Below are 25,049 nucleotides of genomic sequence, written 5' to 3'. Positions count from 1 at the left end.
GATTTTTTTTTAATGTTTTAATTTGTTTCTGAGAGAGAGCGAGTGAGGGAGAGGGAGACAGAGTCCAAGCAGGGGAGGGGTAAAGAGAGACGGAGACATCTGAAGCAGGCTCCAGGCTCTGAGCTGTCAGCACAGAGCCTGACGTGGGGCTCGAACTCATGCAAGATCATGACCTGAGCCAAAGTCAGACACTTAATCAACTGAGCCACCCAGGCACTCCCAGAGTGATTATTGATAGACATGAATTTACTGCTTTTGTGTTACCTGTAGATTTGGTGCTTCTAGTGATGTTCCCTGGTCCTTTATAGTCTTTGTTGCTTTTGGTCTTTTTTTCCCCCCACTGAAAGAGTCCCCTATAATATTTTTTGCAGGTCAGGTTTTGTAGACATGAACTCCTTTTGTTTTTGTTTGGGAAAGTATTTATCTCTCCTTCTATTCTAAAAGACAGGCTTGGTGTATAAAAGATTCTTGGCTTTATATTTTTTCCCATTCAGTATGTTGACTGTATCCTGCCACTCCCTTCTGGCCTGCCGAGTTTCTGTGGAGAGGTCTGCTGCAAACCTGATCTATTTTCCCTTGTAGGTTAAAGACTTTTTTTTTCCCTTGCTGCTTTCAGGATTCTTTCCTTGTCTGTGTATTTTGTGAATTTGACTATAATATGTCTTGGTGATGGCTGGCTTTTGTTGAATTTAATGGCAAATCTGTGCTTCTTAGATTTTGATGTCAGTTTCCTTCCCCACATTAGGGAAATTTTCAGTTATCATTTGCTCAAATAAACTTTCTGCCCCTTTTGTCTTTCTTCATCTTCAGAGATGCCCATGACACGAATGTTATTACAATTTAAGGAGTTGATAAGTTCTGTATGTCTACGTTTGTGATACAATATGTTTCTATCTCTGTTGTTTTCAACTTCATTGTTTTTCATAATTGTATCTTATCTGTCACTGATTCGTTCCTCTGCTTCATCTGTCCTCCCTGTCCTGACATCCATTCAGGTTTGTACCTTGGTTATAGCATTTTTAATTTTGGTCTAAGTTTTGAGTTCTTTTATTACTGCAGTAAGGGATTCTCTAGTGTCTTCTATGCTTTTTTTTAAAGCCCAGGTGGCATCCTCATAATTGTTGTTTTAATTCGAGTTCAGACATTTAACTTATATCTGTACTGAATAAATCCCTGGCCATGACTTCTTCCTCTTTCCTCTAGGATGAATTCCTCCGTCTTGGTATATTTTCAAGGTAAAAAAACAAAACTAAGCAAAAATGGAAGCTATATCCTAGGTGTGTTTTGGTCTGATTATTAAAAGAATCTGGATCATGTATATGTATATGTATGTGGATGTGGATATATGTATGTATTTATAATATAAAATAAAATAAATTTTAAAATAAAAAATTAAAAACTTGCTTTTTCTGTATCCCAAGGTGGGAGAAAACAAAAAAAGCTAGATCCTATTTCCCCTAGAGCTGAAACTTTGTAGTACTCTATGATCAGTAGACTTTGTGTGTGCAAAGGGTTTATGCTGGTCCTCTAGGGGTGGGACCTACTGCGCTGATTCTCAGGTGGAGATGTGCCTGCAGAGCACAGGTTAGGAGACTTGGTGTAAGCAGCTCCAGCTTCCACTTTGATGACACTTATTTGCTCATTGAAGTTGGTCAGTGCTGATGGGTGTGGTGAAAATGGTGTTGTCCCACTTTCTCATCCTCAGAGCAGGGATCTTGCGCCTGCCACTCTTTAGGAAGCCCTCATAGAAGAGCAAACAATCACCTCTTTTCTGTCCCTGGCTTCTGCCAGATCCTTGCCTTCACCCTGCCTGCATCTGAGCTGTCTGCCTGCCAGGCAGCACATCATTCCTGTGTTCTATTTCAGGCACATGGCTAGGTTTCAAAACTCCAAATTTTATTAGAGATCCATTGTGTGGACCTGCACTGGTCCTCTGGGGGAGGATCTTACACTGTGGCCAGTGCCAGCTTCTCCCAGAAATTGGTTACACAATCGCCCAGCAGCTGGGAGTTCATGATAAAGCACAGCAGAAAGCCCGCACCAAGGCTTGCTGCTCTCAGCCAGAGGCCCTGTTCCTATTTAGTGAATGGGCAGTTCACTGGCATCCACTGGGTCTTTTGCCCCGGAGAGACCTTGCCACCTTTCCCAAATGCACTTTAAGCAGGGGAACTACTTCCCATGTGACCCCAGGGATACTTAGACCATGCTGCCTCTGCCAGGTCTCTGCCCTCCTTCCCCATGGGAGCACCACTAAACCTACCAGGCACAATCCTGGAGATGGTGCACACCTCCAGAACTTCAGACTTTGTGCTCCTCTGCTTATAAAAACTTGTGGTGTTCAGCTCCTTCCTCAGTCAGTGGTTTTGGGGAAGTTTTTCTTGTACAATTCCCCATATGCACTTTCAGTCTTTCTTTTTCGCCCCTCTCTTGGCAGCCAGGGCTCCCTCCCCATCACAGCACCCACAGCTCTTCTCTCCCCAGATCAACTGTCTGCAGCTCCTCCCCTCCACTATGTGGCTATTTTTTCACCTCTAATTGAGCATTTTTGCTCTCTCAGTTCTCAGATCGATTTCTTAGGTGTTCAAAATGATATATTTATCTAGCTGCATTTGAGCAATGAAGCAAGCTTAGGGTTTCCCTACTCCTCTGCCATCTAAACTCCTCCTCCTGCCTTATTTTCTTTATACATATGCATATACACATATAAGTATACAAAGATATTTATAGGTATATATGTAATTTTTTTACATAATTTCATTAGAGTAGAAGACTAATCTGCTTTAATAAAGACAACAAAAATACAATGATTTTGAGAACACGGAATTTTATTTCTTACAGTATTGCCCTGATGTTAACAGTAGAAGTATTCAGGGTAGATTTATTCCATGTTGTCTTTCCTTTTTTCTTTCCTTCTTTCTATTTTATTTTTATTTGGGTGTAGTTGACACTCAATGTTATATTAGTGTCTGGTGTAGATCTTAGTGATTTGACAAATTTATGCATTATGCTGTGTTCACCACACATGTAACTACTTACTGTCTGTCCTATTACATGGCTAATACAATATCATTTGCTCTATTACATATGCTGTGCCTTTTATCCCTGTGACTTAGTCATTTCATAACTGGAAGTGTGTATCTTCTACTCCCCTTCATCTATTCACCCCTTTCCCCCTGTTAACTATGAGTTTGTTCTGTGTATTTATAGGCCTGATTCTTTTTATTTTTTTTCTGATTCCAGTTTATGAGTGGAATCAAATGCCATTTGGTTTTTCAACGACCCATCTTTCTCTGTCATCCTGTAGTATATGCCCTCTCCTTCAGGCTCAGAGCTGTGTTAGAGTGTTCCAGTCTGCTGAAGAGGAATAAAGTGAATGGACCTTCAAACACTGAGCATGCATTCATATTCTATTGATTAGAATTCAGTCAGGCTATTTCTAGCTATAAGAGGGACTTATAGGACTAGGAAATTCAGTTCCTAACTAAGGAATAATGTGACTTTCTAAGGCTCTATTACTGTACAGTGTCCAGTGGAAGTTTTCCCTGTGTCCTCTATTACATGCCCATGTCAGGTGAACCTAGAGGCTTGATCAGAGTAAGGTTCAACCGAAATCCGTAATTTGTATTGAGTTCTATAATTGGGAACTATAGTTCTATAGTTGGTGTTCAGTTCTTTCACCAAGATGAACATAATGTCTTGATTGTCTTTCTTTTTCTTATATTGATGTATTAGCTATTAATTAATGGATACCTATACCCATGAATTAATGGATAGGGGTATATTCCAATTTTATAATTCATTTTCATTTACTATTTGTGTATATTTATAAAGAGATGCTTTCCCTCATCTACTATTTGGTTACTGAATGGCAGGATAAATTTTTTTTTTGCCACTTTTAAAAATAATGAATTTGTTCTCTAATATGCTGCAAAGACATCCAACTAGTTTTTTTTAATGTGTATTTTTTTAAATTTTTAATGTTTTATTTATTTTTGAGAGAGAAAGAGGCAGAGCATGAGCAGGGGAGGGACAGAGAGAGAGGGAGACACAGAACCCAAAACAATATCCAGGCTCCAAGCTGTCAGCATAGAACCCAATGCAGGGCTTGAACCCACGAACTGAGAGATTATGACCTGAGCTGAAGTCAGACGGTTAACTGACTAAGCTACCCAGGCATCCGTTAAATGTGTATTATTGAAAACTCATGGATTTAAATACTTTTGATGGGTTTCAGTCATTGCAAATATTCTTTTTTGAAGCTCAAATTATGCCATATTTTGATCAGTAGGAGTCTCTTAAAAAGTTTGCTATCAAATTCTTTTGACATGAGCCTAGTTGAATTTGATAGCTATCCTGCTACTTTGTATGGCAATCTTTTTACCCTTATGATCAGTCATTTCACTGGAAGTCCTTGTTACTTTTAAGAAATGGTATATTAGCATACTTAACGTGGCAGGGGAGATACCATGATCAGGAAGGTGGTTTTCCCAGGGCGAGGCTTATCCATTGCACTCGGGATGTGCTGACCCCTGCGATTTCCCCAAATGTGGGAAACTCGACTGCATAATTTGTGGTAGTGGGGGACTACATTCACGCTTTCCCCGGATTAAAAAAAAAAAAAAGAAATGGTATATTAGGGTTGCTAATTACTATTGAGTAGGTCATTGTGAACAGAATTAGGAAATAAATAAAATGTATGTGATCTGTATATGAACTGTGTATTTGCACTCATATATACTTATGTGTGTGTGCATAGGTTTTATTTTTTTCTTTAAATATGATGGGCTCATGAATTCTTAAAATTTAAATTTAGGACTATAGGCATTTTATTTAACCTCTTCTGTATTTTAACTGTATCTCTTTTCTTCCATACCAAAAATTCAGAGAATTGAAGACACAGAGAATGATACAATTATAATATCCATAATCTCCTTTACTTCATCCCACATTACACACAAACTGGTTTAGAATGACATTACCACTACTCCTACTACCAATGTAATTGCTGAGAACAGTTTAAAATTTTGTTCATAAGTTTTCCCCATTCTTTCTGCCTTTTTCAATAGTAATACTGTGAAAAATCTGAGGCACAGCCATGATATACTATTTTCTTTAGCCTTTAACTACCAGTTTAGTCTTAGTTCTGTAAGTTTGTAATTGTTAATACTAGTCCTTATGTCTATGTCTTTCTAGTCATTTTAGTTTTCTAAGGCTTGTTTTTTTTATTACCTCTTAAGTTTTTATTTTGTTAAATTTTTGAACTTTTTTCTTTTAATCTTACTTAAAATTAATTCCATTATAATTAGCATCCAGTGTTATATTATTTTCAGGTATACAATATACTGATTTAGCAGTCTATACATTACTCAGTGCTCATTATGTTAAGTGTACTTTCAAGCCCCTTCACTTGTTTCACCCATCGCCCCACCCACTCCCCTCTGGTAACCACCAGTTCTCTGTATTTAAGAGTCTGGTTTTTTGTTTGTCTCTTTATTCCTTTATTCATTTGTTTTGGTTCTTAAATTCCACATATGAGTGACATTATAAGATATTTTCCTTTCTCTGACTGCCTTATTTTGCTTGGCATTATACCTTGTAGATCTAGCCATGTTGTTTCAAATGGCAAGATTTCATTTTTCATATGGGTAATATTACACACACGCACACACCACATCATCTCTATCATTTCAACTGTTGATGGGCACTTGGGTTGCTTCCATAATTTGGATATTGTAAATAATACTGCAGTAAACATAGGGGTGCATATATCTTTTTGAATTAGTGTTTTTATATTCTTTGGGTTAATACATAAAGTAGTACACTTACTGGATCAAAGGTAATTTATTTTTAATTTTTTGAGGACCTTCCATACTGTTATCCACAATGTCTGTACCAGTTTGCATTCCCACCAATAGTACATGAGCATTCCTTTTCCTCTGTATCCTCTCCAATACTTATTTCTTGTATTTTTTATTTTAGCTATTCTGATAGGTGTGAGTTGGTATCTCACTGTGGTTTTGATTTGCATTCCCCTGATGATACATGATGCTGAGCATCTTTTCATGTACCTGTTGGACATTTGTATGTCATCTTTGAAGAAATGTTTGTTAATGTCTTCTGCCAAGTTTTAATTGGATTTGTTTTTGGGGTGTTGACTTGTGTAAGTTCCTTATCTGTTTTGGATACTAACCCTTTATCGGATATGGCCCATTCTGTAAGGTTGCCTTTAATTTTGTTGATTGTTTCCCTTGCTGTGCAAAAGCTTTATATTTTGATAAAGTCCTGGTAGTTTATTTTTGTTTGTGTTTCCCTTGTATGGGGAGACATATCTAGAAAAATGTTGCTACAGACAATGTCAAAGAAATTGCTGTGTATGTTCTCTTCTAGGATTATCATGGTTTCAGGTCTCACATTTAGTTCTTTAATCCATTTTGAGTTTATTTTTGTTTATAGTGGAAGTAAGTGGTCTGGTTTTGTTCTTTTGCATATAGCTGTACTCTTTTCCCAGAGCCATTTGTTGAGGAGACTGTCTTTTTCCCATTGCATATTCTTGCCTCTTTTGTGGAAAATAATTGCCCATATAGTTGTGGGGTTATTTTTGGGGTCTCTATTCTTACCCATTGATCTGTGTGTCTATTTTTGTGCCATACTATGCGGTTTTAATTTCTACAGCTTGGTAGTTTATCTTGAAATCTGGGGTTATGAAACCTCCAGTTTTGTTCTCTTTCAAGTTTCTTTGGCTATTTGGGGCCTTTTGTGATCCCGTACACATTTTAGGATTATTCATTCTAGTACTGTGAAAAATGTTGTTGATACTTTGATAGGGATTACATTAAGTCTGTAAATTGCTTTGGTTTGGATGGCCATTTCAACAATATTTTTTCTCCCAATCCATTAGCATGGAATGTTTTTCCCTTTGTTTGTGTCGTCTTCAGTTTCTTCCATCAATGTTTATAGTTTTCAGGATACAGGTCTTTTACCTCCTTGGTAAAGTTTATTCCTAGATATTTTGTTATTTATGGTGCAATTATAAATGGAATTGTTTTCATAATTTCTCTTTCTTCTACTGTATTTTTAGTGTATAGAAATGCAACTGATTTCTGTGTATTGATTTGGTGTTCTGTGACCTTAATCAATTCATTTATTATTTCTAGGAGTTTTTTGATGGTGTCTTTAGGGTTTTCTATAGAATACCATGTCACCTGCAAGTAGTGAATATTTTGCTTAATTCTGTACCAATTTGGATGCCTTTTATTTCTTTTCCTTGTCTAATTGCTGTGGCTAAGATTTCTAGGACTATGTTGAGTAAAACTGGTAATAGTGGACATCCTTGTCTTGTTCCTGATCTAAGGGGAAAAGCACTTAGTTTTTACCATCGAGTATGATGTTAGCTGTGAGTTTTTCATAGATGACCTTTATTATGTTGAAGTATGTATCTTGTAAATCTCTTATGTTGACAGTTCTTGTGACTGGATATTACACTTTATCAAATACTTTTTCTGCATCTGTTGAAATGATCATGTGATTTTTATCCTTTCTCTTGTTGATTTGATATATCATATTGATAGATTTGTGAATATTGAAATACCCTTGTGTCCCAGGAATAAATCCCACTTGATCATGGTGAATAATTTTTTTTGATGTATTGGTGGATTCGGTTTGCTTATATTTTGTTGAGAATATTTGCATGTATGATCATTAGAGATACTGGCCTGTCATTCTCTTTGTTTTTAGTGTTGCCATCTGGTTTTGATATGGTGATAATGCTGGCCTCATAAAATGAAACTGAAATGTTACTCTTCTATTGTTTAAATAGTTTGAGAAGAATAGATATTAAGTCTTCTTTGAATGTTTGATAGAATTCATCTGTCAAGCCATCTGGTCCTAAACTTTTGTTTGTTGGGAGTTTTTTATTAGTAATTCACTTTCATTGCTGGTGATCAGTCTTTTCAAATTTTCTATTTCTTCCTGATTGAGTTTTGGTAGGTTATATATTTCTAGGAATTTACCCATTTCTTCATTGTTGCCTAGTTAGTTGGCATATACTTTTTCATACTACTCTCTTATAATTGTATTTCTGTGGTGTTGATTGTTATTTCTCTCTTTAATTCTTGATTTTGTTTATTTGAGTCCTCTCTTTATTTTGATGAGTCTGGGTAGAAGTTTATCATTTTTTTTTCTTTTTCTTTTTTTCAAAAAACAATCTCCTGGTTTCATCGATCTGTTCTATGGTTTTTTTAGTTTCTAATTTATTTATTTATGTTCTGATCTTTTATCATTTCCTTCCTTCTACTGGTTTTGGGTTTTTTTTCTTACTTACTTTATTTATTTTTAGCTCCTTTAGATATAAAGTTCAGTTGTTTATTTGAGATTTTTCTTGCTTCTTGAGTAGGCCTGTATTAGTATAAACTTCCTCTTAGTGCCACGTTTGCTGCATCCCTATGATTTTCAACTGTCGTGTTTTTATTTTCATTTGTATCCATGTTTTATTGATTTCCTCCTTGCTTTCTTGATTGACCCATTCATTGCTTAATAGCATGTTATTTAACCTCCATGTATTTATGTTCTTTCCAGAACTTTTCTTCTGGTTAATTTCTAGTTTCATAGCATTGTGGTGAGAAAAGATGGATGATAGGACTTCCTTTTTTTGAATTTGTTAACACTTGTTTTTTGGCCTTGTATGATCTATTAAGAATATTCCATGTATACTGGAAAAGAAATTGTGTTCTGTTTTAGGATGGAATGTTCTGAATATATCTATTAGATCCATCTGGTCCAGTGTGTCATTCAAACCCAGTTTTCTTGTCGATTTTCTGTTTGGATGAACTGTTCATTGATGTAAGTGGTGTTTTAAAGCCCCCTACTATTACTGAATTACTACTGATTACTGCCTTCATGTTTGTTAATAGTAGCTTTATGTATTTGAGTGCTTTCCTATTGGGTGCATAAATATTTACAATTGTTATATATTCTTGTTGGATGTTTCCTTTATGATCATATAGCATCCTTCTTTGTCTCTTCTTACAGTCTTTGTTTTAAAGTTTATTTCGTCCCGGAAAAGTTTTGCTACCCTGGCTTTCTTTTCATGCCATTTGCATGATGAACACTTTTCCATACTTTCACTTTAAATCTTCTTGTGTCTTCAGGTCTGAAATGAGTCTCTTACAGGCAGCATATGGATTGGTCTTGCTTTTTATTCATTCCGTCCCCCTATGTATTTTGATTGAACTGGTATTTCCATTTACATTCACAGTAATTATTGATAGGCATGTACTTTTATTAGCATTTTTTTTACTAGCTTTATGGTTGTCTTTGCAGTTTTTCTCTGTTCCTTTCTTTTGCTCTCTTCTCTCACAGTGCTCTGCTTCCTTTAGTAATGTATTTGGAATTCTTTCTCTTTATTTTTCCTCTTGCTCTCTTCTCGCACAGTGTCCTGTCTTTAGTAATGTACTTGGATTTCTTTCTCTTTATTTTTTGTATATCTATTAACAGTTTTTGATTTGTGGTTACCATTAGGTTTATGTATAATATATTATGCATATAGCCATCTATAAAGTTTGAACCCATTCTCAAATCACTTAATTTTTACTTCTCTCCCCACCACATTTTAAATGTATGGTGTCATACTTTATATCTTTTTATTTTGTGAATCCCTTGACTGATTTTTATAGATGTACTTAATTTTACTGCTTTTGTGCTACCTACTTTTCTTATTCCTGCTTATGGTCTTTCCTTTCCATCAAAGAATGTCCTTTAACATTTCTTGTAGGCTGGCTTAATGGTGATGAATTTCTTTAACTTCTGTTTGGGAAACTCTTTGCCTCTTCTTGCTGCATAGAGTATTCTTTTTTTTTTTTTTTAATTTTTTTAACGTTTATTTATTTTTGAGACAGAGCATGAATGGGGGAGGGTCAGAGAGAGGGAGACACAGAATCTGAAACAGGCTCCAGGCTCTGAGCTGTCAGCACAGAGCCCGACGCAGGGCTCAAACTCATGGACCGCAAGGTCATGACCTGAGCTGAAGTTGGCCACTTAACCGACTGAGCCACCCAGGCGCCCCTGCATAGAGTATTCTTGGTTGCAGGTTTTTTCTTTCAGCACTTTGAATATATCATGCCACTCCCTCTGGCCTGCAAAGTTTCTGCTGAAATATTAGCTGATGGCATTATGGGGTTTCCCTTGTATGTAACTGTTTTCTTTTGCTGCTTTTAAAATTCTCTTTATTGACCCAGCAATAGCACTGCTAGGAATTTACCCAAGGGATACAGGGATGCTGATTCATAGGGTACTTGTAGCCCAGTATTTATAGCAGCACTTTCAGCAATAGCCAAATTATGGAAAGAATCTAAATGCCCATCAACTGATGAATGGATAAAGAAGTTGTGGTTTATATATACAATGGAATACTACTTGGCAATGAGAAAGAATGAAATATGGCCTTTTGTAGCAACATGGATGGAACTGCAGAGTGTTATGCTAAGTGAAATCAGTCAGGCAGAGAAAGACAGATACCATATGTTTTCACTCTTATGTGGATCCTGAGAAACTTAACAGAAGACCATGGGGGAGGGGAAGGGGGAAAAAAAGTTACAGAGAGGGAAGGAGGCAAACCATAAGAGACTCTTAAAAACTGAGAATAAACTGAGGGTTGATGGGGAGTGGGAGGGAGGGAAAGTGGGTGATGGGCATTGAGGAAGGCACATGTTGGGATGCGCACTAGGTGTTGTATGGAAACCAATTTGACAATAAATTTCATATTAAAAAATAATTTTAAAAATCTCTTTATCACTACATTTTGCCATTTGAATTACCCTCTGTTTTTGTTTGGACCTCCTTGGATTGAGTTTGTTGTGGGATCTCTGTGCCCCCTGGATCTGGATTTCTGTTTCCTTCCCCAGATTCAAGAAGTTTCCAGCTATTGTTTCTCCAAATAAATTTTCTGTTCCCTAGTCTCTTCCCTTTCTGGGACCCCTGTAATGCAGATGTTTTTGTGCTTGATGGTGTCCTGAGTTCCTTTTATTATTCTCAGTTTTTGTCTTTTTCTTTCTCCTGTTCAGCTTGATTGCTTTCCATTACTCTATCATCCAGGTTTTTCATCCATTCTTTTAGTCTACTATTTATTAGCTCTAGTGTATTTTTAGTTTTAACTACTAAGTTTTCCATCTGTGACTGGTTTCTTTTTATGTTTTCTGTATCTTTGTTGAGGGTGTTGCTGAGATCCTCACTCTTTTTTTTTTTTTTTCAAGTCTGGTGAGTGTCTTTATGACTATTACTTTAAATTTCTATCAGGCATATTACGTATGTCCATTCATTTAGTCTTCTTGCTCTGATTTGTCCTGTTCTTTCATTTGAGACGTATTCCTCTGTCTCCTTATTTTGTTTGATTCTCTGTGTTTCTTTGTGTGTTTTAGGAAAGTCAGCTACAGCTCCTGATCTTACTTATGATGAAGAGGTGCTATAGTGCCCTGTATTGCAGTGTCCCCTGTTCACCTGAATCTGGCGCTTCATGGGTATCTCCTGTGTGCACTGCATGTGGTTTACTATTGTGTCTGAGCTGGGTTTGCCTTAAGCATAGTAGTCTGCAAAGTCTCTGTTTTTTGTGGTCAGCGTTTCGTCTCTGAGTTGTTAGTAGGCCAGTGTGGGTCTGCCTAAGCTTGAGTTGGCTTACACCATGCATTTGTCGGAGCCACCATAGCACCACACTGCAGGGCACTTGCCCTGTGTTGTCTCCTGGGAAGCTTTGGTTGGTGGGTAGGGCCTGCAGTCAGACCAGATGTCTGCTCCAACCCACTGCTGGGGCTGCCACCTTACTGGTTTGTGTGTTTTTCTGCCCCTCTCCCCAGGGTCAGAGTCACTTTGGTATGATGCTGACCTCTTTCAGGGCCACTTACACACTGTCACACCTGTGGTGCTACTTTGGTTGGAGTCTCGTCAAGGGTGTGTTGGAGGGTGTGGGTCCATAGGAGAACATGGAGGCAGCGCATGCTGTTAGCAAGCTACGTGGAGAGTGTTTGGGCTGTGCTGTTTCCCATGTATCCCTGTATCTTGGTGAGGGGAGGGGAGGGAAATGGCACTGCCAGCTCTTTTGTTCTTGAAGAAGTCTTCCTAAGATGCCTGCCCCTCTAGCACATGCTCTGAGACTAGTAAACAAACCTCACTTTCATAAACCCCAGGTGTGTTTCAAACTGCCACTTCTGTGCTATATTGCAGTGAGGGCCATGTGGCTCTTGACCATGTCTCCACCCTTCCTACTCTCTTCTCTACGTTAGGTTTGGAGAGCTGCCAGTCTTCTGGGTGGTTTCTGGGTTATTTATGCACATGTGTTTGTTATTTAGGTGTACCTATGTGAGGAGGTGAGCCTAAGATCCTCCTATTCTTCCATCTTTCCTTGGGATCCTCAGAGGCTTGTTCTTTAGTTGATTCCACAGGAGGATCTTATGAATATAATATTCTCTGAGTTTTTTTAATGTTGATAACATTTATCTGTGACTTAATTCCTGAAAGTTGGTTTTACTAGATATAAAATCTTTAGCTCATATTTCTTTCTTTGAAAATACTAAATATATTGCTTCATTTTCTTCTGCCATAAAATGTTGCTGTCAAGAAGGCTGCTGGTAATCTGATTTTTCCCTTGTAACTCACTTGTTTTTTCCCCTATATGTTCAAGTAATTTTTCCTTTTTCTTCTAAGCCCAAAAGTTGTAATAGGATGTATCTTGGCTTTAGCTACTCTGGGTCAGTATTTTTGGGCATGCGGTGTACCCTTTTAGTATTTAATTATATTCTCTTCAGGAGAGTTTTCTTGAGTTATAGTTTTTATTATTTGATCTCTTCCCTTGCTTTGGTTTTCTTTTTTAACAGACTTTTATTTACATCTTTGCCCATCTTTCATATTTCCACTTACTCTCAACTCCTTTTTCTTTATATCTTTGGATATAAACATTTTTCTCCTTTCATCTTTTATTTGTCTAAGGCATTATTTGTTGTTTGTTCTTTCTTCTGTGTCTTCTATTTTATTAACATTTTTAAGTGTTAGTTTTTCATTTTCAATCTTCTTTGAATCTCATGACCTAAATTCTAAATTATTAAGATGGTGAGTTGTGTTGTTTTCTCATGCCTTATACCCCTTGAAAAATTTGTTTTAGCTTGTTTTGAAATGGAGAGTAAAATTTGGATTTAGCCTGTGCATGTTTTTTGGTGTATTTTCATTGTTTGTATTGTTGCTTAATTTTAGCTATTTTTTAAAAATAATTTTGGCTATTGGCCTTGATACTTTTAGGGTGGAATTGGTTTTATAAGACTTTTAGATTCAGTTGTGAATTTGGCATAGGTATTCAAATTTCCTGGAGCTCCTTTTCTGTTATTTTTGTATAAAATAGAGTAACTTGATTTCTGAAATTTCTTTATTCTCTTTCCTTGCTCTTCTTTTGTCTACGCTTTTTCGCCCTTTATCTTTATTATCTCTAGTTGGCACATTTAAATTCCTTTTGCAGCAGTTTTCCCATGGCTCAGTTTTGAGAGTTCATTGGGACTAGCCTTCACCAAAGTATTAAGTCCTTAATGCAGCTGTTTCTTTCACTGCCTTCGGAGTGGGCAAACTTCTCTCCATTTTAGATCCTCTTCTCAAATTGGCCTATTGAATTCTCCAATGGAAAATGGTTCCTTTTCTAGAATTCTGTTGTGGAGTTCATTATTCACTATTTGTTTCCCTTGATTTCTCCTTCAAAGACACTGAAACTCTGCTGATGCGTTGGTAATTTGACCTCACCTACTTGGTGTGGGGTTTAGGGGGATACATTGTCACCTTGTTTTGTTGTAAATATTTTCTGTGGGTTTTGCTATTGATATGTAATTGCTTTTTCTGTTTTATATGGTAATTTAGAGAGAAGCTAAATTTTTTACTGTTTATTTTTGAGAGAGGTAGACAGAGCATGAGGGGGCAGGGGCAGAGACAGAGGGAGACACAGAATCTGAAGCAAGCTCCAGGCTCTGAGCTGTCAGTACAGAACCCAGTGTGTGGCTCAAACTCACCAACTGTGAGATCATGACCTCAGCCAAAATTGGACTTTTAACCGATTGAGCCTCCCAGATGCCCCTAGAGAGAATCTAAAATTTTGCTGCCACTGCCTTCATCTACTTCCAATTTTCTGTTTATAAGGATTTTAATGACTAATATTTCCTCATGGAAATATGCCATAATTTCATCAGCCACTCCTTAGTGTTGAAAAACCTTTACATATACCTTCTATCTTCAGAAGCCATCTCAGTACCTTCCTGTATAAAGTCTCCATAGTTTTAATGGAAAAATGACTATTAATTATCCTCTGTCACGTCCCACAGTGTGTTTCTTTTATCGCCCAAAATTGATTTGTTTCTTATAGAAGCTAAAATATAATGCAAATCACTAGACAGAAACGTATAAAAGCTTGAAATCTGTTTATAGAAAGCTGGACAAAAGACACATTTTAAGTCACAGAGGACAAAATATAAATGGTCTAACATACTAACACCAGTGTTTCAGCCAACAAATTGATAGATTTACAAACAAAATAGAAACACTAGGTAGTGGCAAATCACTTGTGGGCATGTAAATTAATTCCCAGTTTGGTTGTTCAATTTGGGAATACTTATAAAAATCCTTAAAAATATGTGTATTCTGTGATATAGGAATTTCAGTTTTATGATTTGATCAAAGGGAAAATAGATTATGTGTTTAAAATCTTAACTGTAGGAATATTTGTTGCACTGGCATTTATAATATTGATAATAAAAGTTATCTAGATATCTAACAATAAAATAGTAAAATTAGGTATATTCATGAAATGGAATAACTGATAGCCACTAGATTATGTTGTAGAATATTATTTAATAGAATGTATTTGAAATTTTAAATTTAAAAAATTTATAAAATATTATAAATGGCATATCCCACATGTAAAAACACACAAAGAATATAAGATATATTCATATAATTATTTTTAGGTGTTAGTATTTTATGAGATTTTTTATTTCTTAATTTTTATTTATATATTCTATAATTGACACATACTGATTTTGTATTAGGATAGAACTTACTTTTGGGCACCTTAATCAACTGTAAGTTGATTAAGCATCTGGCTCTTGACTTTAGCTCAAGTCATGATCTCGCGGTTTGTGGGTTAGAACCTCACGTCAGGCTCTGCACTGGCAGTGTGGAGCCCGCTTAGGAGTCTCTCTTTCTGCCCCTCCCCCATTGGTGTGCTCTGTCTCTCTCTCTCTTTCTCTCAAAATAAATTTAAAAAAAAGTTTTTTTAAAAAGATAAAACTTACTAAGTCAAATAAAAATATATTCTCATTTGTTTTTAGTTTTGAGATTTTTGAAAATGTTAACATTAACGTGAATGCATAATTCATGTGTGTAGATGTATTGTTCTTTAAGAAGATAGGATTTTTGATAGTTCTAGATAAAGTCCAAGATTTTCTGTATAGTGTCTACCTTTGTGTATAGTGATCTTTAGTGGATTCTATTAGATATGTAAATGACATTTACATGTAACTTAAAATAGTATATTGGACCTTCCATAAAGTAGAAGGTGTCATTTGGAATATTCTTTTTTCTTGGTGCAGAAATAGAAATTAACATGTCAGACTCAGTCTATATCGGCAGTGTTGGGGGAGGGGAATAGCTTGGTCTTGTGAAGTCAGCTAGTTTGACCTTGAGCTTTGTGGCTGTGGACATAATACCAAACCTCTCTGAACCATTATTAAGTATCTTGTAAAATGTAAACATATGACCACCTGTTTTATGGTATTGTGATGATTATAGGAAATAATGTGTTCAGGTTAGCCCTTTGCTGATCATGTATTAATTAAGCATTCAAAAATGGTAACATGGATAATGATTTCACATATGACTTGCTTTATACCATGTATCCTTAGAAGATATGGTAAGAGGATTATCTTTATTTATATTATTGCTTTTGTTTGATTTGAGACCTGGGTATTTTTTTCTAGTTGCATTTGAAATGGGAAACATTCTGGGAAGAGTAACTGTATGTGGGGAACATAAGCATTTTGTTGTGGACTATTATTTTGGAAATGCTTATGATGGAAATACTTTAAGTGGAAATTTGTAGTAGACAGTTTGATATAGGAGTGAAGTTCAGAGGAGAGGTCAGAGCTAGAGCTAAAAATTTGGGAATTGCCTGTGTATAAATAATATTTCAAGTCACTGCACTTGATGAATGAGTTTGGATAGAGAAGTATATAGCTCTGGGATGTTCCAACATTTGCTCATGCAGAGCAAAAGAATCCAACAAAGAAGACTTAGAAGGTGCAGCTGGTAAGTTAGGAGGATAGTGTAATGTCTGGAAGCCTAGTGAAGAAAAAGTGTCAGGAAAGAGGAAGTGATCTACAGGGCTAAGGGTGTTAGAAATTTGAGGAGATCTAAAACAACTTCTAGAAAAGAGTGTGTAGAGAAAATAGTTTAAGGTTCCCTAATTGCCTGGCAATACTAGGGGCCATTTGAGTATAATATTTGTAATGTCATAAATTTAAAGTGAGAGTAGTCAACACAGTTCATAATTACAGCCACATTAATCTGGCCAGGTATGGGCACAGAGTAGGGTGGGAGTTGGATTTAGAATTGGGATTTTGCCATGCAAGTATGAGTAAAGAAGAGAGGGGAAGGGAATGTACATGCTGTGTACATGCAAGGAAGTGATTATAGTAATGGGCTGTAAAATCTAACATTGATAAGGAGGGACATGGGGCCAGAATCTGTGCGCTCCAGCCAAACCACATCGCTGTTTCCAGTAACCACATTCTACTTTCATCTCTTTTTGTGTGTTCTGAAATGCCTTTTTTTTTATTTTTCCTTTCTGCCACCTTTCCCAACACTCAGCTCAAACAAACACTCATATATCTAATATCTGTATGTTCAAATTCAGTCCATTCTTCAAGAGATAGCAGACATGGTACTTCCTTCTTGAAACCTTTCCCCTTTACCCCCAGTGAACATTGCTTTTGTTTCCCTTTTGGGCTCCTATAGCATCCCATCTTTCTAATCGACACTTACTACTGGATATTATAGATTTGTGTGTGTATGTGTGTGTATACACACATACACACACACACACACACTCACATATATACATATGTACATTTACATATACACATACATTTTTTTTTTTTACCTCTCAATGCTGTGTGGTTGTGAGGGATAGGGATATGTCCTTGTATCCTTAGCATTTATAACAGTTGATGTACAGAAAAGGTTTGATAAGTCCATGAAAATCTTAAGTAAAACATTTCTTCAGTGTTTTCCAAAGGAATTGTGAAAAACAGAATTTCGTAAATATTACTTTACTTTTATCTATATACTTTTTTATACTCACTGTAGTCTGTAGCAATGCTATGTTATTCTTTAACCATCATCAATGTTATTATCATTTATTTATCTTGCAGGAGCATCTTTCATTAAAGAAGTATATTATTGACATTGTGGTTGAAAGTGCAGCTCTACCAGAACCATTGAAAGATGGAGAAGAGAGGCAGAAAAATAAAAAAAAAGCCAAAAAGATAAAAGCCCGGATGAACTCCAGGTACCATAAATATCCTTAAAAAGAAAAGAAAACAAAAACTTTAGTGATATATCCTTGCTAATGTATATCTAAGGAAGACCCTGTGCCCTCCCAAAAAGTTTAAACTTGTTTGCTTCAAGAAAGCTTTGAAAATAATACTGATGAGCCTAATTTATAGCCACTTTCTTTGATTGAGAAAGAAAACTGCGTATCGATCTAAAGCCCTTGCTTTCACCTGTTAAGAGCTCTTCTTATAATTGGATGCCAAAGCCTTGCCAAACCTGTGCCTCCTCCAGCATACAGTAGTATGTTTAAGTATGTGTAAACTAAGCCTATTTTTCTTTCCAACTATTGATTTTTAAATGAGGTATCAAAGAAAATCAATAGCAATCAACAAATAGAAGTCTGCTGGCTATAGTGTCAAATCCCATGACTAGGTTTAATCAATTTGGTTGCTGTCACAACAAGAAAAAGTTCAAGAAATATCTTGAAATGGAAAGTGAGTTGTCAGACCCGTAGTTTATCATCAGCCTCCAAAGTACCATCTGAGGATCAGACAGCTATGTAGTACATCATTGCCTTACATGCTTGTAGCATCATCTGATGACTGATGAGTCTTATTCAGGACACAAATGTAGTTCCTCAGTAGTAGATGATTTTTGCTATTTGGGAGTAGGTAATCTAAATGTGTTGTTTTACCTTTATCAGCAAATGTCTTGAAAGTTGGAGAAGCTTGATCCCATGGGATTATAGCAATATAGTTCTAGAATAACAGTGAATGATGGTTATCACTCAGTAGTTTCCAATTTCAGATTGTAATCAAAGGTGTCCATTTCATCTTACAGAATCAATGAAAACTTCAGAGTATTCATTCAAGCAAAGAATAGAAAAGGCTTTTTTTATTGTATTTTTTGAGATCCCACTAAGTTTCTAAAAATAGTTTCACAGTGCACTTGAGGGTATTACTGACCTTCATTTCTAGTTTATGCTAAGAACTTACCTCCTGACACTGAAATGCTATACAGCCCATTTTTGTAAGCTCTTTTTTCTCTATGTACATATTCCCTTGGTAAGCTCCCACTATCTGTGGTTCTAAATGTCCTCTACTTGGTGATGACTACCAATTTTATATCTGCAGTTTTACTCAAACACAAGCTCTTGCTGTTTCCAGAACCCCTCTTTGACCCCATAGTCTTCTCTGTCACAGTAAATAGATACTTTATTCCAGCTTTTATGCCAAAACCCTTACTTGACCTTTCTTTCTCCCACATCTCACATCCAGTCCAACTACAAATGTTCAAAATTTGACTACCTCTCTCTAACTTCACTGCTTACCCTGAACCAATCCTTTATCATCTTTCACCTGAGTTACTGTACTAGCTCTGTGATTAGTATCCTTATTTCTGCCTTTGCCTCCTTGTCTATTCTAAATACTCTATCCAGAGTGAGCCTATTAAAATGTAAGTCAGTCATGTCACTTCTCAAAACCTGAGGGCTCTTTACACCTCAGGTTTCCTCTCCCCACATATATCCATACACTTAGCTCCCTTATCTCCTTCGGTCTTTGTTCAAATGTCACCTTTTCAATGAGGCTCTCCTTGAGAGCTTAACTTGTTTTTTCTTTTTTTTTGTTTTTTTGTTTTTTTGTTAATATAAGTAATGGTAATTTATTAAATAAAATCTTAAAATTATAGGAAAAATACCTATAATTCTGTTGTTAATAATTTGGCTTAAATATCCTCTTTATGCATACCTACCTATATCTATAGACTTTTTTCTTCATTGTGGTATGATATATTTAGGTGAAATGTAGAGATCTCCAATGTAGAGTTTGTTGACTTTGACAAATCTAGGTACTCATGTAATCCACACCCATCAAAATTGTCTTTGTACCTCTTTCCAGTCAGTTTCTCACCAGCCCTGGTGCTTGGTAATCACTGATCTGCTTTCTGTCATTATGGATTTCTTTTTCCTGTTCTGGAAAGGCATACAAATGAAATCAGACTCCTTTGTGGCTAACTTCTTTTACTAAGTGTATTGTTTTTGAGATATATCAGTGTTGTTGCATGTGAGATAGTTTGTTTCTTTTTATTGTTGCACATATCCATTGTGTGCATATCCTATAATTTTTATTTATTCATCTGTTGATAGACTTTGGGTGTCCAGTTAGCATTTGTAAGTTAAGCTCCTGCCAGGTCTTTGGGTATATATGCATTTTCATTTCTGCTGGGTAAATACCTAAAAGTGGAATACCACACCATTTTCCATAGTGGTTATACTCTTATGCACTCCTGTCAGCAATCTGTGGGAGTTCCAGTTTCTCCACAGTCTTGCTAGTACATACTTAATGTTGTTAGTTCTTAAAATTTTGCCCTATTTTCAGTGAGAGTGTAGTGTCATCTCATTGCAATTCTAATTTACATTTCCTTAGTGACAAATTATATCAAACATCTCTTTATGTGCTTTTTAACCATTTGGTATCTTTCTTTATGAAATGTGCATTGAAGGTTTTTGCCTATTTTAAAAGTTGTTATCTTACTTTTGAGTTTTTTATATGTTTTGACTACAAAGTTCTTTGTCACATATGCATTGCAAATGTTATCTTGTAGTCTGGAAATTGTCTATACATTTTCTTGAAGATAGCCTTTGATAAGGAAAGGTTTTTACTTGTGATGATGTCTATTTGGGTTTTTGGTTTCTAAGAGATCTCTGCCTAAACAAAGGTTTAAAAAAGCCTCTTATGTATTTTTTAGAAGTTTTGTTAAGTTTTACTTTTGCATTTAGGCTATGACTCATCTCAAATAAACTAATGGGCAGATGCCTAGGCCCAAATTTATGTTTCCGTACAGGTAACCAGTTGTTCCAACACTATTGCTGAAAAGGTTTCTTTTCCCATTATACTCTGTTAGCACTTTGGTTTAAAAAAAAAAACAAACAAACAAACTTATGAGCTCTAATAGTTTTGTGCATTTATAAGATTTCTTTATGTACATAAACATATCTGAGAAAAAAACAGGTTTTTTAAAATTATATAATATTTATTTCTTTTCATTGTTATCTTCAGCAAAATTTGAATAGAAGCTTTGGTCCTGATCTTAGGGAGAAAGCCTTTAGTTTTTCACCATTAAGGTATTCTGTTAGCTATAGTTTTTTGTAAATGCCCTTTATCAGGTTGAGGAAGCTTTTTTTTTTATTCTTAGATTCCTGAGAGTTTTTTTCATAAATTGATATTCCATGTTTTCAGATGCCTTTTTCTTTTTTTTAATATATGAAATTTATTGTCAAATTGGTTTCCATACAACACCCAGTGCTCATCCCAAAAGGTGCCCTCCTCAATACCCATCACCCACCCTCCCCTCCCTCCCACCCCCCATCATCCCTCAGTTTGTTCTCAGTTTTTAACAGTCTCTTATGTTTTGGCTCTCTCCCACTCTAACCTCTTTTTTTTTTTTTTTTCCTTCCCCTCCCCCATGGGTTTCTGTTAAGTCTCTCAGGATCCACATAAGAGTGAAACCATATGGTATCTGTCTTTCTCTGTATGGCTTATTTCACTTAGCATCACACTCTCCAGTTCCATCCACGTTGCTACAAAAGGCCATATTTCATTCTTTCTCATTGCCACGTAGTATTCCATTGTGTATATAAAACACAACTTCTTTATCCATTCATCAGTTGATGGACATTTAGGCTCTTTCCATAATTTGGCTATTGTTGAGAGTGCCGCTATAAACATTGGGGTACAGGTGCCCCTATGCATCAGTACTCCTGTATCCCTTGGGTAAATTCCTAGCAGTGCTATTGCTGGGTCACAGGGTAGGTCTATTTTTAATTTTCTGAGGAACCTCCACACTGCTTTCCAGAGCGGCTGCACCAATTTGCATTCCCACCAAGAGTGCAAGAGGGTTCCCATTTCTCCACATCCTCTCCAGCATCTATAGTCTCCTGATTTGTTCATTTTGGCCACTCTGACTGGCGTGAAGTGATATCTGAGTGTGGTTTTGATTTGTATTTCCCTGATAAGGAGCGACATTGAACATCTTTTCATGTGCCTGTTGGCCATCCGGATGTCTTCTTTAGAGAAGTGTCTATTCATGTTTTCTGCCCATTTCTTCACTGGGTTATTTGTTTTTCGGGTGTGGAGTTTGGTGAGCTCTTTATAGATTTTGGATACTAGCCCTTTGTCCGATATGTCATTTGCAAATATCTTTTCCCATTCCGTTGGTTGCCTTTTAGTTTTGTTGGTTGTTTCCTTTGCTGTGCAGAAGCTTTTTATCTTCATAAGGTCCCAGTAATTCACTTTTGCTTTTAATTCCCTTGCCTTTGGGGATGTGTCGAGTAAGAGATTGCTACGGCTGAGGTCAGAGAGGTCTTTTCCTGCTTTCTCCTCTAAGGTTTTGATGGTTTCCTGTCTCACATTCAGGTCCTTTATCCATTTTGAGTTTATTTTTGTGAATGGTGAGAGAAAGTGGTCTAGTTTCAATCTTCTGCATGTTACTGTCCAGTTCTCCCAGCACCATTTGTTAAAGAGACTGTCTTTTTACCACTGGATGTTCTTTCCTGCTTTGTCAAAGATGAGTTGGCCATACGTTTGTGGGTCTAGTTCTGGGGTTTCTATTCTATTCCATTGGTCTATGTGTCTGTTTTTGTGCCAATACCATGCTCTCTTGATGATTACAGCTTTGTAGTAGAGGCTAAAGTCTGGGATTGTGATGCCTCCTGCTTTGGTCTTCTTCTTCAAAATTACTTTGGCTATTCGGGGCCTTTTGTGGTTCCATATGAATTTTAGGATTGCTTGTTCTAGTTTCGAGAAGAATGCTGGTGCAATTTTGATTGGGATTGCATTGAATGTGTAGATAGCTTTGGGTAGTATTGACATTTTGACAATATTTATTCTTCCAATCCATGAGCAGGGAATGTCTTTCCATTTCTTTATATCTTCTTCAATTACCTTCATAAGCTTTCTATAGTTTTCAGCATACAGATCTTTTACATCTTTGGTTAGGTTTATCCCTAGGTATTTTATGCTTCTTGGTGCAATTGTGAATGGGATCAGTTTCTTGATTTGTCTTTCTGTTGCTTCATTGTTAGTGTATAAGAATGCAACTGATTTCTGTACATTGATTTTGTATCCTGCAACTTTGCTGAATTCATGTATCAGTTCTAGCAGACTTTTGGTGGAGTCTATCGGGTTTTCCATGTATAATATCATGTCATCTGCAAAAAGCGAAAGCTTGACTTCATCTTTGCCAATTTTGATGCCTTTGATTTCCTTTTGTTGTCTGATTGCTGATGCTAGAACTTCCAGCACTATGTTAAACAACAGCGGTGAGAGTGGGCATCCCTGTCGTGTTCCTGATCTCAGGGAAAAAGCTCTCAGTTTTTCCCCGTTGAGGATGATGTTAGCTGTGGGCTTTTCATAAATGGCTTTTATGATCTTTAAGTATGTTCCTTCTATCCCAACTTTCTCAAGGGTTTTTATTAAGAAAGGGTGCTGGATTTTGTCAAAGGCCTTTTCTGCATCGATTGACAGGATCATATGGTTCTTCTCTATTTTTTTGTTAATGTGATGTATCACGTTGATTGATTTGCGAATGTTGAACCAGCCCTGCATCCCAGGAATGAATCCCACTCGATCATGGTGAATAATTCCTTTTATATGCCGTTGAATTCGATTTGCTAGTATCTTATTGAGAATTTTTGCATCCATATTCATCAGGGATATTGGCCTGTAGTTCTTTTTTTACTGGGTCTCTGTCTGGTTTAGGAATCAAAGTAATACTGGCTTCCTAGAATGAGTCTGGAAGTTTTCCTTCCCTTTCTATTTCTTGGAATAGCTTGAGAAGGATAGGTATTATCTCTGCTTTAAACGTCTGGTAGAACTCCCCTGGGAAGCCATCTGGTCCTGGACTCTTACTTGTTGGGAGATTTTTGATAACCGATTCAATTTCTTCGCTGGTTATGGGTCTGTTCAAGCTTTCTATTTCCTCCTGATTGAGTTTTGGAAGCGTGTGGGTGTTTAGGAATTTGTCCATTTCTTCCAGGTTGTCCAATTTGTTGGCATATAATTTTTCATAGTATTCTCTGATAATTGCTTGTATCTCTGAGGGATTGGTTGTAATAATTCCATTTTCATTCATGATTTTATCTATTTGGGTCATCTCCCTTTTCTTTTTGAGAAGCCTGGCTAGAGGTTTGTCAATTTTGTTTATTTTTTCAAAAAACCAACTCTTGGTTTCGTTGATCTGCTCTACAGTTTTTTTAGATTCTGTATTGTTTATTTCTGCTCTGATCTTTATTATTTCTCTTCTTCTGCTGGGTTTAGGCTGCCTTTGCTGTTCTGCTTCTATTTCCTTTAGGTGTGCTGTTCGATTTTGTATTTGGGATTTTTCTTGTTTCTTGAGATAGGCCTGGATTGCAATGTAATTTCGTCTCAGGACTGCCTTCGCTGCGTCCCAAAGCGTTTGGATTGTTGTATTTTCATTTTTGTTTGTTTCCATATATTTTTTAATTTCTTCTCTAATTGCCTGGTTGACCCACTCATTCGTTAGTAGGGTGTTCTTTAACCTCCGTGCTTTTGGAGGTTTTCCAGACTTTTTCCTGTGGTTGATTTCAAGCTTCATAGCATTGTGGTCTGAAAGTATGCATGGTATAATTTCAATTCTTGTAAACTTATGAAGGGCTGTTTTGTGACCCAGTATATGATCTATCTTGGAGAATGTTCCATGTGCACTCGAGAAGAAAGTATATTCTGTTGCTTTGGGATGCAGAGTTCTAAATATATCTGTCAAGTCCATCTGATCCAATGTATCATTCAGGGCCCTTGTTTCTTTATTGACCATGTGTCTAGATGATCTATCCATTTCTGTAAGTGGGGTGTTAAAGTCCCCTGCAATGACCACATTCTTATCAATAAGGTTGCTTATGTTTATGAGTAATTGTTTTATATATTTGGGGGCTCTGGTATTCGGCGCATAGACATTTATAATTGTTAGCTCTTCCTGATGGATAGACCCTGTAATTATTATATAATGCCCTTCTTCATCTCTTGTTACAGCCTTTAATTGAAAGTCTAGTTTGTCTGATATAAGTATGGCTACTCCAGCTTTCTTTTGGCTTCCAGTAGCATGAGAAATAGTTCTCCATCCCCTCACTCTCAATCTAAAGGTGTCCTCAGGTCTAAAATGAGTCTCTTGTAGACAGCAAATAGATGGGTCTTGTTTTTTTATCCATTCTGATACCCTATGTCTTTTGGTTGGCGCATTTAATCCATTTACATTCAGTGTTATTATAGAAAGATACGGGTTTAGAGTCATTGTGTTGTCTGTATGTTTTATGCTTGTAGCGATGTCTCTGGTACTTTGTCTCACAGGATCCCCCTTAGGATCTCTTGTAGGGCTGGTTTAGTGGTGACGAATTCCTTCAGTTTTTGTTTGTTTGGGAAGACCTTTATCTCTCCTTGTATTCTAAATGACAGACTTGCTGGATAAAG

General features: G+C 36.5%; 1 protein-coding gene and 1 non-coding gene across 8 annotated transcripts in view; both read left to right on the top strand.

Annotated features, from left to right (window-relative positions):
• The window catches only part of SCAPER (S-phase cyclin A associated protein in the ER), a 549,552-nt gene that overhangs the window by 233,961 nt on the left and 290,542 nt on the right, over positions 1-25,049 (top strand). For all 7 annotated transcript variants that reach the window (XM_042988321.1, XM_042988320.1, XM_042988324.1 and 4 more), the window contains one exon: positions 17,445-17,581. In XM_042988321.1, coding sequence (XP_042844255.1) covers positions 17,445-17,581 — 137 coding nt within the window. The remainder of the gene's footprint in view (positions 1-17,444; positions 17,582-25,049) is intronic.
• LOC122239969 lies at positions 4,441-4,605 on the top strand. Its single transcript, XR_006219354.1, has one exon. It is a non-coding gene; the product is annotated as a U1 spliceosomal RNA (small nuclear RNA).

This window comes from Panthera tigris, chromosome B3, assembly GCF_018350195.1.
Source record: "Panthera tigris isolate Pti1 chromosome B3, P.tigris_Pti1_mat1.1, whole genome shotgun sequence".
Taxonomy (NCBI): domain Eukaryota; kingdom Metazoa; phylum Chordata; class Mammalia; order Carnivora; family Felidae; genus Panthera; species Panthera tigris.
This window is presented reverse-complemented; position numbering and strand designations above follow the sequence as displayed.